General features: G+C 36.8%; 1 protein-coding gene and 1 long non-coding RNA gene across 3 annotated transcripts; one reads left to right on the plus strand and one right to left on the minus strand.

The window, feature by feature from the left end:
• Window positions 1–5,089: 5,089 nt before the first annotated feature.
• LOC122671567 lies at window positions 5,090–20,162 on the plus strand. Its single transcript, XR_006334361.1, has 3 exons — window positions 5,090–5,260; window positions 14,939–14,942; window positions 20,151–20,162. It is a non-coding gene; the product is annotated as an uncharacterized LOC122671567 (long non-coding RNA).
• Window positions 12,116–20,394, minus strand: LOC122671566 (plant UBX domain-containing protein 1-like). 2 transcript variants are annotated; one of them, XM_043868865.1, is made up of 8 exons: window positions 20,245–20,394; window positions 18,586–18,688; window positions 18,350–18,412; window positions 16,952–17,019; window positions 16,362–16,491; window positions 16,161–16,265; window positions 13,170–13,386; window positions 12,116–12,145 (listed from the first exon to the last, which is right to left on the minus strand). In XM_043868865.1, exons 1-7 carry the CDS (start codon window positions 20,326–20,328, stop codon window positions 13,187–13,189), a joined length of 753 nt encoding a protein of 250 aa, XP_043724800.1. In that variant the 5' UTR covers window positions 20,329–20,394; the 3' UTR covers window positions 12,116–12,145; window positions 13,170–13,186. The 2 variants fall into 2 exon arrangements, with proteins under 2 accessions (XP_043724800.1, XP_043724798.1); XM_043868863.1 differs by having other exon boundaries at window positions 12,133–12,161; window positions 13,171–13,386.
• Window positions 20,395–20,593: the final 199 nt, after the last annotated feature.

The raw sequence follows: 20,593 nt of genomic DNA on the forward strand, positions 1-20,593 counted from the left end.
TTTAGTACAGCATGCAGAGATGAGTAGCCCATATCACATGCAAGGCTGGCTGGAGAAACGCTTGATTCAAAAAGATTTCACTAGTAGTTTCATACTTTCATTCCTCTTTTCATCCATAAAAACCGAAAAAGAAGAGAAATTGGGTCTGTTCGACTTCAGTAACTAGACGGTGTACCCAAAAAAAAAAAAATCAAATTTGTTTTTCAAATTTGTGAATGGCAACTAGTTAGTAGTTACTATGTTCAAATTGAATCTACATAAACAAAGTGAAATGTGCTTAAGCTTAAAAACATCAAATCTCACTTGAACCTTTCGATGATTCAAACTTTAGGAATGTGGAAGAAGAAACTATAGATACTACAGAGGCCACTAAAAGAATCGAATAGCTCGTAATTAATTTGAATTATACGGAAAGAGAGAAAACCACGTACCAAATGATGCAAGTGCTTGAACAACAAGAAGAACAAGAACAAGACGAAGAAGGTGGCGAAAACGAGAAGGAAACGATCAAAGGCGAAGTGCAATCACAACAGTGTGACTGAATAGAGATGGAAGAAACAGAAATTAACGAAAGATATTTGAAGAAATACGAAGAGTGAATGGAAATGGAGGATCACCTCTTTGCTACCTTATCGATGCAATGTTCGAAGAAGAATAGAAATTGGATTCTGGTTTTCAATTGGTTTCGTTCTTCATCAACTTGCTCTCTCTCTCTCTGACTTTTCTTATACAACATTACAGTAACCAGCCAGCCCGGCCCAGCCGGTCAATTGATAAGGACCGTGGTTTGGGTAATGCTCTCGTATAGCTGCGGTGCAGGCTAGATCCTTAAAACGAAGATGATGTAACCCAAACATGCTCTTGTTTACCTCCTGAATCCAAAGTTGGAATCTGAATCACCTACTGTAACGACCCCAAACCCGAACAGGATATAAGGTACTACCCTTACGAACGTTGACAGGTATCACCATTTACATTCATATAAATATCACAACTCTCATACACAACACATACATAGCAGAAGACTTAATAATACTGGAGTTGGATTTAGACTGACACATTGTATAAACAAACATTGGTGACAAGAACTGTAGATTTAACAAAGTTATTAAAAAGTTATTTTTCATTAAAAGATTCATATTAACACAATGTTTTCAAAACAACAAAAGTCCCCATGTTCTGCTTTTAAGGTTAGTGTACTACGTGCACTCCCCCGCCCGAAAAGTCTGGAACTGTACACACTTCTTCTCTTAATTCGTCATTTGAAAAAGAATATTTATAACAGGGTGAGTTAACAATTCAATGAGGAAAACATATTATAATACAATTATGTGTTCATGTGCTTCAATAAACAGTGTACAAATACACATACAACATTTTATTGTTGAATTAAGTCATAGTCAATATTGTGAAATATTGGTTGTGCACTATATAGAAAACGTTAGCCTGGCCTCGTGTCATCTATTCAACTCTTTATCCCAATATTGCATCCCAAGAGAGGAATGACACGGTTCGTACTCATAATATTGTAGTTCTCGTATCACAGATACTCATACTCATACTCATTTCATTCATCCCATAATCATAACATTCAAAATGTGTCGTGTCAAATAATTCATTACACCTCATTTAGCAATACATATACAATTCTCTCACATTCATTAATCATGCATATAAGTCTCTCACTCAATAATCTATATCATACTCATACGCTACAATACACAACTTAAGACACATTGCCATGTTCATACATTTCAAATACTCAACATATAACAATACTAGTATATGATCCCTCACCTTGTCTCACAAAAAACAAAAAAAAAAAACTAACTTGATCATTAATATGTGTATTCCCCAATAATTTCAGCACTACTTGATCACCCTAGACCTATAAAATAGAGTACAATATGTCACTTTACTAAGCTTTCAAAATATTATAGGGTCTGCCCTCGAAACTCTAGACAAAAACCTATGTGGTTGAAGTATTAATGCCACCTCATCCTTAGAGGCATGTGGCTGGTCTTAGAAAGCCACCTACTTAGGCATGGACAAGGTGGTTGTTCCTCAAAAGCCACCTTATTGTTTGACATGCACATGGTCAAATCTGTCATTGGCCAGTTCCTCCTTCTAGCCATATGGCTAAACCAACTTTGTCATATCCTCCTTCCCCATGCACATGGTGACCGCCTCAAAGGCACCATATGGTTCAATTGGGTGCTACCACCCCTAAACATCATTAATTCTAAGGGGAAAAGGTAGCAGCGCTACCCCTCTAATTATTAAATGCAACGTTAAACACACCACCTAAAATCTAAACTGTTGAAATATTTTTCATCCGGGATGAGCGGAAAAGGCTACATGATTCCATATCACTCGGTTAAACTGATCTTTCTATTAGATGTAAAATTCTGAAAATTCTCCTTTAATAATGTGTCTTATACAAACATACAAAGCTAAATTATGATTCATCAAACATAAAAAAGAAAGGAAAAAATCATGTACTATAAACACTAAAGTGAACTACTTTAATGGTTTACATTGTGCTAAAAGTAATAAGAAAGAAAGATATGGATATCTACCAAGAAACAAAAGAAATAAAGGAAAATATACCAAATATGAAATATACGATATCCAACGATTCAGGTGGAGACGGACGATCAGTTTGCCTCTTTCTTGTCGGACAGAGTAATGGCTAGGTAAAAGAAATTTCGTTACTTAAACTTTAAACAAAGTAACGGTTGTATTCGGGATTTTCGTTACTCGGACTCGGACAGAATAACAACTAAAAAGACTAACTATTCTGATGCGGACATAATAATGGTTGTAAATGGTCAAAATATAGGCTAGGGAATGCACAAAAAAAGTGGAACGATCCTAGGCAACCCAAATCTCAGACGGAGTGACCGCAGTCTAACTAATGAATGGAAGGGGGACCAAAATAAGACAAAGGCTTAGAAGTGGCTCAAAAGAATGTAAAACAATGAATGGGGACGGAGTGGAGGGGGGGGTAAAGCCTCTTCAAGTGTGTCATGAAGGGGGGTCACCTCTATTTATAGGGGTAATCTGATCACCATAGTGTATAATGTTATATAAAATTCTCATAATACATATAATTTAAATGAAAAACAAAAGAATAATATCCCTTACATTATTATAACATTAATATCAAGACCTCCTGGTGAGCATGGGCATGAAGTGCACCATGGCTCACCAACTGCGTGCGCTAGACAGCTGTTGTTAGTCCCATCCTTTTTCTGATCCTTTCTATAGAACATGGACTCAATGATTATTTACCACAAAAGGTAAGAGCTGACTTATAATATAACGACATAATAACTTCCTTATTAAAAAAAAAAAAACACTTTAGGTTGGCATAAAAGTAGAACACCAAGTCACCAACTAGACGTTATAATATGTTCTTTTACCAAAAAAAAATAAAGACGTTATAACGTGTTCTTTTGAAGAAAAACAAAGAAAAAGAGAGAGAGAGAGAAAAGTTCCGAGGAGTTTGTTATCACGGCAACACAATGGGGGATGAAACATGGTTTTAGTGCATGGTAACGGGCATCAGTCAACACGAAAATCGATACGATATCAAATAGGTATCGACACGGATCGGATAAATTTACCCCTGATTTTCTTTAAAAAAATGAGGTTTTTTGACTATTTTATCCCTTATCCGTACAATGTCTCTGACACAGTATCAACACGGTATCAGGATCGATCACTTACAAAACCGGTACGTATAGTCCGATATGAGCGATACGATACCAATATCTCAAACCATGGGATAAAATGACCACCCAGCCCCCTATGAAAGGTGAAAACCCTTCCCCCCATGATGCTTTTGTGCGTGCTCTCATTGGCTCTTGTGGGTGAAAGAAGTCAGAACATTCCCCAAAAACAAATAAACATGATAATACATAGGAGGGCAGCGAAATATTTTCATTAAGAAGAAAGACAAGTGCTAGCTCAACGTCTATGATTTTTAAATAAAAAAATTTTGAAAATTCGATACATGTCAAGGTCGAGCATCTCAAGGCTCCCGCCACAGCAAGATTTGGGGAGGTCATAATTTAATCAGTCTTACCCCTACTTTGCGAAGAGGTTGTTTCCTAACTCGAAAACAAGACCACTTTGTCATAATGGACCAACTTTACCATTGTGCCAAGGTCCACCCTCTTTTGTTTAGTAGACGCTCTCACTTAAAAATATATTTCTTTAAATAAAAGGGCATTATGAAGGAATATTTTGTTATTCAATCATTCTTTTAAGGGTAATTTATATATACCACCCCTGAGGTTTGACCAAAGGATAATTTTACTCTCCAGTTTTGAAAAATTCTACGTATCCCTTCTGAGATTTGCAAACAGTGACAAATAAGCTCATTCCGTCAATCCATGACTAACAATATTAAAAATATAATGTGAAATGACAAAATTGTCCTTACAAAAAAAAAAACCTACAACTCATCTTCCCCAAATCGATTAGGGAAGATGAGTTGCAAGTGAGAATTCAAAGCTTCTTCTCCTCTCCCACCATTCTTCTCCACCTCCTCCTTCACAGTTTCGGAGCACAACCCACATATCCACTTGCCAGAGAACTTGTCTGGTTGCATTGGTTGCAGAAAGTAGGTTGTCTTCTCACGCTTAATATGGATATACATGGCGTTGAGAATCCATTAGAAAAAAAAAACCGGTAATAATAATGAAAAATTATAAACATACCATTCGGAGATTTCTCTATGAGGTAGAAATGAATCTGATAAACCCCAAAAGAGCTTGTTAATGATGATTTTCCCCAAATGGATAATCAAGCAACTATACATACGAAGGGAGGCGGGCAAGAAAAATGAAAACGAAGAATCAGAAGACCGGAATTACAATAAAAAACACTAATTCGAACCGAAAACTAAGAACAACAGAGAAATCGAATTATACTACATTGAAACATAAACTTGGAATGGGATCTTTTTCCAGCCCATATGCCATATTTATGACTAGAAAGAACCTTACGGCTCCCCAACCATTCAACGCTAGGGTGGGTGGATGGGGGTTACGAAAACGGGACTGGTTGTTCGCTATTCCAACAGACAAAACTGAAAAGTGAAAAAGCAGTCGTAATTCCAGCAAATCCCACTCCATAGAAGAAACCCTGGTTAGTATTTAGTACCCGATCTTGAGCTCAGAGATCCCATCTTTGAATGCTTTGAAGTATCTTTTATTTCTACTCAATCCGTTGACAAGCTCAAAAGTTTCAGGTAAACATCACTGCACCGAGTCTCCTTCCTTTTGATAAATGTTCTTAGTTCTAGTTACTTTTTTTAATTCTTTAAATTCTGATGCAACTTTTCTGATTCTCGGCGTTTAGTTTAGTTTGGTGGCTTCATAAATCAATACTTTGTCCAAATTAAGAACATTCCAAGTGTTCAAGGATTTTCAGAACTCATCTTCCCCAATCGATTTGGGAAAGAGTTAGCAGGTTTTGTGTTTTTTTTGGGTAAGGGCAATTTTGTCATTTCACGTCATATTTTTAATACAATTAATCATGAACTGACAGAATGAGCTTATTTGTTACTGTTTGCAAACCTGGGGGTGTAGGTAGAATTTTTCAAAACTAGAAGATAAAATTATCCTTTTGTTTTAATTTCTCTTCACAAACGATAAAAGAGAATGGAAGATCCTAAATCTTTCCTATATAGTATGAGGTTCGACATTGCCCATCAGTGATCAATTTTCCTTTCACCCACGGTGAAAAGGGAACCTCTTAATCCATGGGAATTTACCTTCGGATTGGACTGAGAAAGGGTATTTCAGACCTTCACAAATAAGAGTGGAGTTAATACTTAATAATGACATTCCTTATTCTAATAGTTAAATCTTAACTTCAAATCACTTTGGCTGAAGAGATTCTTTCTTCAATTTTCTCCTTAGCCATCGAATCACATCTGAGAACACAAGGGTATGTTTGGCAAGAAAGGAAAAAAAAATACATTTTCTTACCAACCAAACAATGATACAAAATAATTTAAAGCGATATGCCTTCATTGGTTGAAAAATTGTTTTCAAAGTTTGATGGATGGGTGTTGTGTCTTCCCACGGATGACTTATGAGACATTTGGGCTTTACTTGATGGTTACCAAGGGCCCACACAAGCCAGCATATCCAACATCACTATGAGTAGTTTACTTGGGGGGTTAATCAAACTGTAAGGTGTGTGATTAGTGTTAGCTAAGCATGTTTATTCAACTAACAATAATTTTATTAAGAATGTCCATTAATCTACCCTCTTGCGTGTTGATACGTACATACAATATTGAATCTCTAATGACAGAGCAATACGTGTAATAAACTCGGGCCAAAGGTAACGCGCGAGCAACAAGCCTGAGGTCAGGAGGAAACTATTAACCCTCGACTCTTCATGTCAAACTCGTGAGTAAGAAGCTTTACATGTGAACAGCCAGTTGGAGATTCCCCATGATGCCAACTACAAGTATGCACAAATTCCGTTAACCATTCCCACTCAAATCTCCCGCCAGGAAACCCAAAGAATACATGATCTGGAGGACAAGGAAGCTTATGCGAACAAGGGGACATTCCTTCAAGACCATATAAATAGGACTACAGTGATCAAGGAAAGGGGTTCGATCCATTTTAATTTGCTTAGATTCAATCATTTTTTAGAACTATTACTCGTTTTTTGTCCCTAACCCTACAATTGATGTTTCTTTGAGATCTAACTTAGGCATCAAAGAGTTCCACCCCCACCCCCTAGGAGTCCGCTCCAACCAACGCTTCCACTCTATCTCTTGGTTCTTGTGTGTTCAGGCACATCTCCGGGGGATCTCGACAGCAACATTGGTCATGCTATCCGTTTGTCAAACCAAAGATAAATCTTTTCTTAATCTTTTGTTCGATATATAGTGTGGAAAGTGGCAACTACTATTAGTTATTCTCCTAAACTTAAGCACCTCAAACCTTTATTAATAACAAAAATTTTCTTATTTAAGAACTGTTAATATTATAGTAAATAACCATTATTTAATGATTATCTTAGGCTTTTTCCCCTTTTTCTTTGGAGGTGGAGGATGTGATTCCTTTGAAGCAAATTTTTTATTTAAACCATTCATTCTTTGTGAGAATTTATATTATTACTATATTATAATTCATGCCTTAACCAGAAAATTTGTCTTTCATGCCTTAACTGAAAGGTGTAATTTTGTACAAATTGGGTCTGATGTAATTGATTAGTTTTTTATCTAATATATATTTTTTTCTTTTTCATCAGAAAAAAAAAAAAGAAAAAAAAAAAGAGAATTTTCCTTCAAAGATGGAAGAAGAAAAACTCACGATTTGACAATCATTAATACTTTCTTTATAGAATGAAAGTATGAAAATGTCCATCCGTTTATTATGATCCTCATTCCATTCCTGTTAATGTCCATAGTAAAGGAATACCTCGTTCACCATAGGTAGAAAAAAAGAGAGAGTTTTTCCCCAAGCCGTGGGGTGGGAATTCCTTCACTGATGACCTTCATTGACGTAGGATAGTTATTGGGGAATACTTAAAGATATTCTAGGCCTCCAACAAATGTGGAGAGAGTACTAATGGCCCTAGATTATTGATTGTTTCTTTTATCGTTGCCAAAAGAAAATTTTCTCTTTACAATTACTAAGGAGAAGTGTGCTCCATGTCATGGTGGGTCATGTAACTAAGTCATTAAATTTGACTCATAACCTAACCAAGGGGTTTGTTATTTATAATTTTATATAGGAAAAAATTGTTTTAAACAGATCCACCTAATAAGCTTATCAAGTCAACTCACCAATTTTAACCACAGGAGATGATGATGTGGCAATTCTAACCATTGGATAGGTAGGTCTGAGATTAAATTAATCACATGTTAAATTTCATTCTTTCAAGTCAATCAAATACCTTCTCTTATTTCATTAAAAATAAAATAAAACACCTTCTCTTGTATGTATTGACATGCATCTTTCTATTTTTATTAACCGTCCTTGTGTACCCTTTCACCCTTTCACCCTTTCACCCATCTGAGCTGAACCTGACACATAGGCTGAGAATCTTAAGACTTATTTGTCCCTAAAATTTGAGCTCCATTTGATTTACCACATAACCAAAAAAAAAAAAATATGCCATTCTAACCAGCGTATATGGGAAGAATTTCTATAAGGGATATGTATAGGAACTTTTTCCCTTAGAAGTGAATGCTAAGTAATGTTACAAAATAGTTGATGTGAGAGAGAGATCAACTTTGTATTAGGACCTGAAGATAACTGATCTTAGTGCTAGGATTTCATTATGTGTAAACAAAGACTCGTCTTTATCGGGTTTAGTTACTAACATTGCTAATCTGGCCTTGGAGAAAAGGTCTTCTTTTGTACATTATGACTCTTCTCCAAATCGATCTCGTAGTGGCAGGAGACTCATGCATTGGGTACACCTCCTTTTTTTTTAGTATAAGGTATTTTAATGAGACTAAATCCTATCATTTCACAAATATATTTGAGTTAACCCAAATATAGGATGGATGAAGTGGAGAGGTGTATCAAGAGTTTTATGTGACAAACGCATGTCTATTAAGCTTAAGGGAAAATTCTACAGAACAGTAATAAGACCAGCGATAATATATATAGGGCGGAATGTTAGGCCGCTAAGAAAAGTAATATAGATAAGATGAGTGTAGCAGAGATGAGGATGTTGAGGAGGATGTGTGGTAAGACCAGGAGAGATAAAATAAGGAATGATTGTATTAGAACCGAATTGGGAGTTGCACCAATCTAGGACAAGCTCCGTGAGAACCGCTTGAAGTGGTATGGTCATATCCAATGGAGACCCATGGATGCACCAGTAAGGAGTGACCAGATTCAGTTTTAAGGAGCTAAAAGAGGTAGGAACAAACCTAAAATGACTATTGGAGAAGTGGTAAGAAATGATATGCAGTTAGGAGGGCTCAACCCTAGTATGACCGTGGATAGAGTTGTTTGGAGGACAAGGACCCATGTAGCCGACCCCTTATAGAGGGATGTTCTTGGGATGCTACTTTTACTACTGCTTAGATTTTTTCCTTTGGTAACTTTATTTTATCTTTTCACTTTCTTTTACTCCTCTGTACTTGTTTATATTTTTTTCTTTTAGTTTTTTACTCTCTTCTATTTCTCTTATTTCTATTATTGTCACAGCCTCTTAGCCGACCCCATTTAGTTGGGATAAAATTATGGTTGTTGTATTTGAGTTTACCCAAAAAAAAGGATGCGTCAATTTGTAACGAACTGGTAACCAGACTTTATTTGTCCCAAATTTAATGAATTTAATGTATATAGATTGAGGGACATATAATATAATTTCACAATTACATGTTAATCACTTAATCCTTTTCTATTTTTTTTTGGGGGTGGGGGGAATATATGTTTACCACTCCTATGATTTCAAATAATTACGTTTATCATCCTTGGAATTTTATCTATTTCATTAACCTCCCTTGTATTTTGGAAGATTCTTACGAACGTACCCCTACCGTTAGATGAGAACAATTAAGAGATGATGTCATTGCCCAAATATTAACTAAATGGCCATAATTCCCTTAATGAATGTGCTTTTACATAAGAGAAATTTGCGTCGATCACCCTTGTATTTTCAAATTATGTCTTACCATCTTTGAAATTTTAAAAATTACATCCGTACCCCTGAGTGCTAACCCAGTTAATTTTAATTACGTTTATCATCCTTGGAATTTTATCTATTTCATTAACCTCCCTTGTATTTTGGAAGATTCTTACGAACGTACCCCTACCGTTAGATGAGAACAATTAAGAGATGATGTCATTGCCCAAATATTAACTAAATGGCCATAATTCCCTTAATGAATGTGCTTTTACATAAGAGAAATTTGCGTCGATCACCCTTGTATTTTCAAATTATGTCTTACCATCTTTGGAATTTTAAAAATTACATCCGTACCCCTGAGTGCTAACCCAGTTAATTTTATTTTAAAAAGACAATTTTGCCCTTTCTTATTTGTAGGGGTGGTAGACATAATTGTTTGAAACCATAGGGCTGGTAAACGTAAATTTCCCTAATAACAAATAAAAAAGGGCAAAAATGTCTTTTCAAAATAAAACTAAATTAGCACTTAGGAGTACAGATGTAATTTTTAAAATTCCAAAGGTGATAGACGTAAATTTTCTCTCTTTTTTTTCGTTTATCCTTCTCTCGGTTTCATGTCAGTGTGAAATCCCTTACTCTCTCATTGTCCCTATTATGGCATTCACTGATCTGCCCATCATCGGAAAGATTATGTTACGGTCGCTTTGGGGTTACCTATTTTGAGTAAACACCAAAATAGAGGTTTACAGACATAAGAGGAAGAGAAGAAACGAGAATTCGGATGAACACTTGAAGGGACTCAAAACCTCCGCAGTCTAACACGATACTACCTAACGTTCTACTAGTACTAAGTCGTGGCTAAAATTCAGCAACTACTCTTTATTTTAAATTACAAATAAAATCAATCCTAACCAACTCATGACTAAGCAACGTGAGGCTTGTTATTCTCCATAAAACCAGTAACAGTAACAGATTCAGGCTTTTTTTTATGTTTTTTTGCTTTTGGAGGGGGAAGGATGGTTTCTATTCTTTCGTGGAAGTTTGTTGTAAAGAGGTTGTATTCAGTTTTTTTTTTTTTTCTCCTTTTTTGTTCTAATTTTTTTTAGGGGCTCGCAAAGGTTGCTCTCAGGCACATGGGGGTGAGCGCGGTGAATGCAATGACCACCCTGCCCCATTGCACAGGCTACCCATGTGCCTGGGCAGAGCCTATGCTACGACACAGAAAACATTCTCCCTTTTTTTGTATTAAGGGATGGTATGTCAGTGAGGGTGGGAGCGAGAATGGGTTTTGTTTCTGTTGTACTCACAGTGATCTCAAGAACTTGTTTACTTATGAAAAAGAAATTGACAGATTAGCATGTTTCTATTAAAAGGAAATGATGAATCTCTAGCCATTTCAATCTGAGCATTTAATTGTTTGTTTTATTTTATTTTATGAATTCCAAAAAGCAAACTTCAGACGAAATCGATTGAAATACAAGACATTTTGCCAGTCTTAACTCATCTCTAGCTGTTTAATTTCCATTTTCTATCGTCTTTATTCTCTTCACCTCTGTCTGCATTAGGTCATGAGAGATTGCAACATAATGCAATAGGTCATCTTGAGAGATTGCAAAATGGGAGAGTTTTATATTGGAGTTTTTGGTGGTCAGAATCCTACGTGGGAACACCTTGGGGCTTAGGGTTGGAAAGTATTCATCATCACTTTAAGATAATGGTGAAGAACAGAGTTCATATAAGATTGTTATCAAAAGGAGATATTAGTACTATGGATGTAAATGAATAACCAAAATCCATTTCCGTATCCGTATTTATATCTTTTTAATATTATCCGAATCCGTTTGAAAGCTAGATGGATGCAGATACGGATAGACTATAACTATCCAAAAAACTATATTTACATGTTAACGGATAAAATATCCGTTCTGTATCCGTGTCCGTATCCGTTTAGCACTATCTGAATCCGTCCAAAAGCTAATCGAATGTGGATGCGGATATAGCACTATCTGAGACGAATCCGATCTGTTTACATCCCTAGATATTACTACCACTAAGTTGCTTGTCAACGAGGTTGGGGTGGATGTAGGGAGCCATATGAGGGAGGAGAGAGGAAGTAAGGGGAGAAAGCCGAGCCAACAAGGGAGGGGAAAAGGAGGGCAGGTGAGCCGAAGTCGGAGATGAAGAAAGGGAAGGAAAGAGTAGAGAGAATTGAAGATGAAGGGGAAATTACCAAAAGCCACCCTATATTAAAAAGATGACAAATAAGTCCAGTTACAACACATTGTTGTAACTGGGTTGGTTACAAACATCTTTACAGTGTATTTGAAAAAAGTGATAAACAATAACTTTCGATAATGACATAATAATAAGCCATCCCATTTACCAATTAACACCGTAGAATTTTTACTTTTTCCTGGTAGTTCTTTCTCCAACAAAAGCCCGTTGTAATCATTTATTTCTGCTACAACCCTACAAGAATCAAAGCAGTATAGACTGTTTCAGTTCATCCCATATATACCTGCCACAGTTGAAAACTGGTATTTGTAAGCTTTGGATTCCCTGGAAAGCGTTAAATAAATGAATAAAAGCAAACACAAATAAAAGCCAAGATACAGATCAAGTTAGGGGGGAGGGGGAAAAGCAAATCGAATATAACAAAGCACAACTAAGAAAATTTACCCAAGTTGGTCTAACATCCATTATTGAGAAGTATAGAGAGGATTTGCACATCAGGCCATCAGGGCAACCACCTGGAGGTGGAACCCTTTGTTGCAGGAAAGTCATGGCTGCCTTCCCATACTCCCATACTGTCACAAGGTAATTGCGGTTGTAGGAAATGATAGTAGTCTAATCATGAAGAAAGTATAGGATGTCTTTCACCATTGAACATGCATTTATATCTTTGTAATTTAATCATACACGAAGGTACGAGCCACACATAGTAATAATTATACGATTTAGATCTTCCTTCTCTCTATCCATTTGTGATTAGCAGCCTATTAATGGAAAATGCATTTATATCTTTCTATTTTGCTTGCATCCACCCATATGTGATTCATATATGTGTAACACAGATGAAAAGAGAAGATAAAGTAAAATGTGTAAAAGTTTTTTAGATGATCCATCTAGCCAAGACATGTGGTTGCCCCTTCGCCTGAGACACGTGAAGGTGTGATATTGCCATTTCGACAATAGTCAATAGGACACTCCCTAGATAGGCCATAAAGTTCTATACCCAAATCAGCCATTTGCCCCGGGTATTGGGATTCTCCTCCCATTACAGTATCAGCCAGCAAACAAATTTTTTAACTACCACCTGAAGAAATATTTTTGAGCCATAATTCTCCTCACAGGTAGAGGTGACAGGGGCTATGTATGGCCCTATTCCGAGTGCCAACGAGCTACCACTTGGTAGAAATATGCAATCAAGTTTGGCATGTGGACCACCAAAAGAACCAGCGTCCAGATACAAGAATAAAAATTGCTTAAAACTAAAATAGAAATAAAGTTAAAAAAAAAAAAACAGGAAAAAAGAATCTTACATATGCAATAGGCTTTTTCACATTTTGAGCCATTTTGGCTTAACAGGTTTCTTCCCAACAGCTTTACGTTCTTCCACAACAGGTGATGATGGTTCCACCATTGCAGGTTCCACTGCAGATTGGACAGATTCAGCCTGTACCGGAAATACATCCAGGCCCTTGAGGCACATGATCTCATCTCGAAGAAAGGGGGCTGAAGTTTCTGCAGCATTGTCCCCTAAACAAGCCAAGTGAGGCATAATTTTAGAATCTAATTCATTTTCCAGACATAATGGTCATATAAATAGGAGTCATTAGATCTAGTAAATAAGAGCTGCGATACATAACCACCCAAATAAGCATCATGTAGACAATAGAGATTTACCGCCAATTACATTAGTGTTAATAAATCTTCAGGGTCATCTAAAATAACCCACAGATCACTTCAGCTGGGATGTTCAACAATAGAAATCTGGACAGACTCTCGGGAATTGGTACAATGGCTGCATCATCCAGAGGCTCACATCAGGCCATGGACACTGTTCTCGCTCCTCTATGATATTCAGGAATCTTTATGTTCCTTCTCTCGTTTTAAAGTTGTTAAAAAAGACCGTGACATTATTAGACCAGCTCATATTTTAGCCACTATGCTCGAACGTTGTGTTTTAATAACTGTCCCGACAACAACAAAAAACTCAACTTTATCCCAACTTAGGGGTCGGCGACATGGATCCAAACAAAACCAAAAAAGGGAAAGAAAGGATGGGAAAGGAGAGATGGGGTAAGAGATGGAACAAAAAAAAAAAAAGGCAATAAAAGATGGGAAATAGATAAAACAAGAGGACAGTAAGAGGAAAGAGGTACAGCACAGCACGTCAGGAGAATCTCAGCTAAATGGGGTCTGCTACATGGATCCTTGCCCTCCAATAGGCTCTGTCCAAGGTCATACTTGGTACAAGCCCTAGACTATGCATGTCCTTCCTCACCACTTCTCCTATGGTCATTTTAGGTCTGCCCCTAGCTCTTTTAGCTCCTTCAATTGGAATCAAATCACTCCTCCTTACTGGGGCGTCCCTAGGCCTCCGTTGAATATGACCATACCACCTTAAACGACTCTCTCGGAGCTTGTCATTGATTGGGGCAACTCCCAAATTCGATCTTATATGTTCATTCCATACTTTATCCTTCCTTGTTTTTCCACACATTCATGTTAACATCCTCATCTCTGCTACACAAAGCTTATCAATCTGACACTATTGTAAAAATTATCTTTCTTCTAATTGCAATTTTACTTTAGCCATCAAAAAAATAAAATAACCCACAGATACATAAAGATCATCTAATTGTACAAAGGGCTCACAATTGGATCGAATAAGAATATGTACAACTTCATTAAAAAAAAATACAATAATGCCATTAAAAGTTTCTAGCTTTCGGCTTTTTATTTGTCGACTCAAAAGATGAACATAAGCTACTAGATACTCAATAGATCACTTTAGGAAAAGAATCAACGCAAACAAGCAGTGTAATGGAGATAATGATGTTAATTAGAATAGCATTTACCAGAATGAGAATGGGTCCGATGCATTTGCAAACAGACCTACCTATCCCAGATTGAAACTAAATAAAATACAATCAACATAAGTACATCCAAATACACTTAATTTGTATTGGGTTTAGATCAGGATCACATCCACTAACATCCCCAATTAATTAGAATTGTATTTCCATTAAAACTGCCTTTTTTTTGTCTCTAAAATCTAACTCAACCTTTTGATTCTCCTCAGAAGTTGCGTCATTTGTATTGGGTTTGATGGCTTTGTGATGTTATGTAGCCAATTGCTTAGAGCAATGGTAAGAGGTTCGGGCTGCCAGGGAAATGCTCGGTTCGAGTCTTGAGGGCAGCCACTTTGCACAAAAATGCAAAAAAGGTTGGGACTGACTCAACTCACCCCTCCCAGGACCCGCATAGGTGGGAACAGCACAGTGTAATAGCCCTTTAGTATAGTGTGTGTAAAGCTTTGTGGCCGGTTAAAGACAAAGCAATTGCAATTTTGGCATCCTCTTCTCATTAAATGGAAGGACCTCACAGAACATGAAAATCCGGAATCGAAGCCAACAAATAGAAGCAGCAAAAGTTTCTAAAACTGACAATAACCATGATAGCATCAGCCGCAAGTCATTCGCATGGGTGCAAGCAAAAGTACACATGCTTTCGCATGCACAAATATGATTAATGCATAAAAATATATACTATTACAGTATGTATATGTATGTACAACAATATGTTGATTTGACAGGCAACGTTTATTTTTAAATTGAACTATTCATTTAGGAGCACCGAAAATGTATGAAAATGGATAATTTAACCATACAAAGGAAGGTGGAAAATGACTTGGTTGAAGTGGTAAAAAAACATGGGTACCACTATTTAAAAGCAGATAATGATCCGACCCTGAAACAGTCAAATGGCAGAACAAGTTGACAAGATTAAGCAGAAAAGCACTAACACAATACATCACATGACCACATTATATAGTAATTTATGAATAGACGACTATGACTCTTTGGGAGCACATGCAAATAAGGAACATGGTATGTTAAATACCTGACAAAAGTTTTTCTCCAGCAAGACCATGACAATGTGCATCTTCTAACATCGAATGTTAAGCACATAACTAGATTCAGCATTATCATTCCAATACTTTGAGAGCAGTCCAATTCTAAAGGAAAATGAAGGCTGTTGTTACAGAGAAAAATATCGATTCCCCAATTTTAAGTGTTTACTACTCAGATTCAGTCAACACAATACCACAAGGGTGCACCCTGACATATGCTTAAATCTGTGTTAGCGATTAAAGACTGACAAGTTTTTGCAATTAACACCACTTGAGAATTAGGCAATCTAGGATTGAACTTGCAAGTGTAAATGTTAAAATGATATCACAGCAATAAGAGAGCAGACACTGGCCTTTTCTGTACATAACTCAACTAAGCCTCACCCTAACTAACCTTCCTGTAGATCATACGAGAAATATACAATTGCACCAGGAACAAAGCCAGCAGAGTAGAAATCCTGAGACATGTCCACCATTTGCTTTTTTGGAGGAGTTGTATCTAACACAGAAGCATCAATCAGGCCTTAAGCATATTTATCACACACACGTAATGGGTGTTCAGATATTTAAAGGACATGAATTAGATAATACTTACATATATAGAATGGTAAGTCTGGTCTGGCAACCACTTTCATTAGAAGCTCAATTAAACTTTGCAAAGTTTCTGATGGATGAAACTTCACCTCTAATGTGCAATTATCAGGGAAGCGTATCCGAATTATTGCCTACATCAAGAGAGTGGCAAACAACATACTCCGTGTGACAAAACAAGAAATAGGCAAATTAAGTATATCATTGAAGATGTCATAGTAAAATTGTATATTAATTAAGAGATTCTGATTCATTGCAGGAGTCAGTAATTGTTATATTTTATGTAAGACCGACATTTATTTTATTTCTTTTGCATAATCTCATAGGCCACAGTTCTTTTTTACTCAGAACCATCTACGGCTCAATGGGCATAACCAGCACGTGGCATTGCACATTCTAAATGAGTTAGAAGGAAGGGAGAGAACATGTTAGTATGTTATTTGTCAGAAATTGAGCAAAAAGGGTGGAAATTATCACATTTGAGAATATAATCAAAAGAAATTTCATGAAGGTTGAGAATTTATGACATCTGAAATGCAGACAAAAGCGTTATTTAAAAAGTTGTAATCACATGAAGAGGATGCCTGCCAGCACCTTAGTTATTCTTGACCTACGAGCAGCCTCCTCTGCTTCTCGGATTTTGCGGGTCTTCAGGAATTTGTCTGTCAAATAACCAATCAAACAAGTTTAAAAAAATATAAATGCATTTAGCACTATGAATGAATAATGCATTCCTCAGGAGATTGCCACAAATCTTTTCAAACCAAATCAATTATTTTAGTCTCAATATTTTCACAAAACTTCAACCTATATCTGTATCCTAGACAATGGTGGGGACTCTGGGCCAGCAGACCATAATTTTACCTGGAAAGAACATGACAATACTGCTCATTTTATGAGATAAAATGCGTGGCTGCTAAAGAGTGAGGCAATGGGAGGTGTTTTGGTGGAGAGTAACCACACAATGTAATTGATGTCCACAGCCATATTCTATGATGAGTTCTAAAGGGAAGGCCGTTAGATGAGTTTGTACTAGGCCTCACAAGGACTAGAGTGGAATTTTGGAGGGATTTAAGGGAAGTTGGACTATAACAGGTGATGCAGATAAGTCACCTAAAGGGCTTATTTTATTGGAAATAAACCTTGGGTTGAGTTATGTAGGTGTTGGGCCTTTGATCCCATGGGTTTTCTTTGTAATGGGCCTAAAATATGGGTAGAAAGTATGAAAACGGGATTTACTTTACTAGTTTAGTTAGAGTCCTGTTTTGAGCCAGTTTCTTTCATTCTTTTCTTCACCAAAATTTGTAATTCATCCAACTTTTTTTTTTCTTTTAGGGTTTACAACAGCCAACATACAGCTTAAGGAGTAGGCGTGCAAGAAGAATGAGGTAAAGAAGAAGAAGCCATCTGCCATTCACAAATGATAAATTAACACACCTTCAGGGTACCATCATTAATTGGTACCAAAAAGGAGATTCCAATCCAGATTGGACATATAACACGACTATTCAACCAGATGGTTCCAGAAATTTTTTATTGCAGCTCCATCCAATGATCTTCCCGGGACATTATATAAGTATTATAAAGGGCGTACACAATGCACGAGCCTCCCGCCACTGCAAGGTCTGGGGAGGTCATAATGTACGCAGCCTTACCCCCACTTCGCGAAGAGACTGCTTTCTGACTCAAACCCACGACCACTAGGTAGCAATGGAGCAACCTTACCGTTGCGCCAAGGACAACTTCCTTTGCATTCCAGAGTCAATCTGATCCATTAAAAACTAAATAACATAGCAACTGCCTAATCTGAAAATTAAAAAAATTAAACGCCAGAAGAACAGTAGGTCTGGCATACAAAGAGGCAAGATGATAATAAAAGAATTTTCCTCGGCACTTTCATCCCACTTTGTACATACAATTCAAGAACATCGAACAGAGACAACCAATCAATTGAAAAAAATCTTACTTAGATATGGAACCATTCTAGTGTACCTTCCTTTTTGGTTGCCAAAATCCGGAAATAATCCTCCGCTGTGAACTCATCCTCAGACTCATCTGCCAAAACAATCAAAGTCATAAAATAAAATCCATACAACAGAGATCACAGGCACACACAAATCCTGAAAGGATCATCAGATAGAGAAGCCATGAGGATCCAAAAGGATTGAAAAAATTAGAATACAGCTAAACAACTTTTAAGATACTGTGCAAGTTCAAGTGGTGCTTACCATCATTCAATGTCATGGTCGCAGATTCATTTAGAGAAGTTGCTGATGTTTCAAACACACGAATTTCTCGTCCAAGTTCTTCTGCCACAGCTGCAAGCTTGGTCTGACAGTGGGAAAGGAAAAGGTTTAAAAAACAAAGGTACATCAGCTAGTACGTGACATTCATTTTACAAGGCAGCTAACAAAATAAAATCCAGATTATCTGGAAGCCAAAAGGTGAAACAAACTAATTTTCTGAAAACAATACCAAGTGCTAGCAATTTAGCCCAATATTTAATTGAACAATATCATTTGCAAGAGAATAGGCAAAAGAATAGTCACCAACTCTCACTTGAGATGTCAGAGGATTCAAATACGATAGATAAATTTCAACCAACAAGAGTGATGCAAAATCTGGTTACAGTTATGAGAAAAATATAAACAACTAGGAGATAATAAACATTTTTGACAAACTAACTCCAAACCTACACGGGATGTGAAGTTTTGGAAGAGATTCTAACAAGGTATTTCCAACTCATTTCGTAAAAAACTGTTACGTTACCCTTCAAAAAAAGGAAAGTACAGAGTCTCTTACTACAATGGTCTATCGTCCTCCTCTTAATAACTAAAATGAAAATATCCTTGCCACAAATTCCTTTCAGACATTTGATTTATGCATAAAATTAACTAATTGAACTTTTTACCCCCCACCCACCACAATTGTTCCAAGTTTGTATACTTGTAGTCGTTTGGACTTTGCGATCGAAACTTTGACTACAAACTTGGAACAATTGTCTCTATTGGTTACTTCCTACAACCATTAATCTCAAGCTCGATGACTCACATCCCAAAACACCCTCTTTGATTTTCAGCAATATTTTCATAATTTCCTCAAGTCCGCTACTATCACTGAAATGGAGGAAGCACACCATCAAACTTCCTTACTTTTCATATTATATCCCAAATTCCGAACAACAGTAAAACTTCGTCATTGGTATTCCTATCACCACTGTAGAATGAGATTTTGACACCGCTTCAACTAAAATCAGTGAAAGTACTAAATGGATGAAAAAAGACTACGTTCTTGAAAAACAACTGAAGCTCAAAACCTGTATGATGATACTAGTGCTGCTAGGAATCCCCTGATTCAAGCCAGGTTGGTTCTTGTGGTGGAAGTGTACATGATTATTGACTAAAGCACCTTTACAACCCACAAAATTTCGGTCGAAAATGGAAGGGGGAGGAGTTTCAGCTAAAGGGTTTTCTTGACAACAGAAGAAAATCCATGTTCCTTAAATTTCCCAATAAGTCTTTTGCGTTCATATCAAGGTCCATGCAAACCAACCAGAACTAATGTAGCTGAACAAGCATGAAAAAAATTGCTTTGCAATTCAATAAAGCCATCACTATGGAAGAAGGGGGAGGGAGAAAGATGGCATTAAATTGACTCAAGGAGTCCAGAGAATCATCAAAATTCAAGATTCTGGGAAAACCCAATGTACCCATTACCAAAAGCAGAAGATTAAATCAAAAAATATCCCACTACGACTTCTAAAAATTAAATACACTAAACTGAACAAAACTAGAGAGGTCAAGATCAGGAAGAAGGAAATAATAAAAAGCAACTCATAGTCATGGACAGATAAATCAAGTAAAGCAAAAGTAGATGATGATGATGACCTTCGCTAATTCTGCTTCCATGGGATCAAAGCTCCTCAATCTTCTCCTCTTCAAGAAACAACCTATCAAACCATCATCTCTCATGAGCGAAGACACAGAGTTAAGAAGCACAGAAACAGAGTTAAAAACCACTACCCTTCGCTTCGCTATTAAAAAGGAAAGATGTTCAAAGAAGTGTCCTCCTGTTAAAAAAACACGGGTCGAAATTTCTCTTTACTGGTCTCCCCACTTCGCGATTTCGTGTACGGTTCCCCATATGGAATCCCATCATCAGACACTATATGGCAAAGAGCCTTACCCCTATAAAAAATTAGCGAGGAAGAACGCTAGCCGGTCGCGCGTGTACCAA

This window comes from Telopea speciosissima, chromosome 8 (genome assembly GCF_018873765.1).
Source record: "Telopea speciosissima isolate NSW1024214 ecotype Mountain lineage chromosome 8, Tspe_v1, whole genome shotgun sequence".
NCBI lineage: Eukaryota > Viridiplantae > Streptophyta > Magnoliopsida > Proteales > Proteaceae > Telopea > Telopea speciosissima.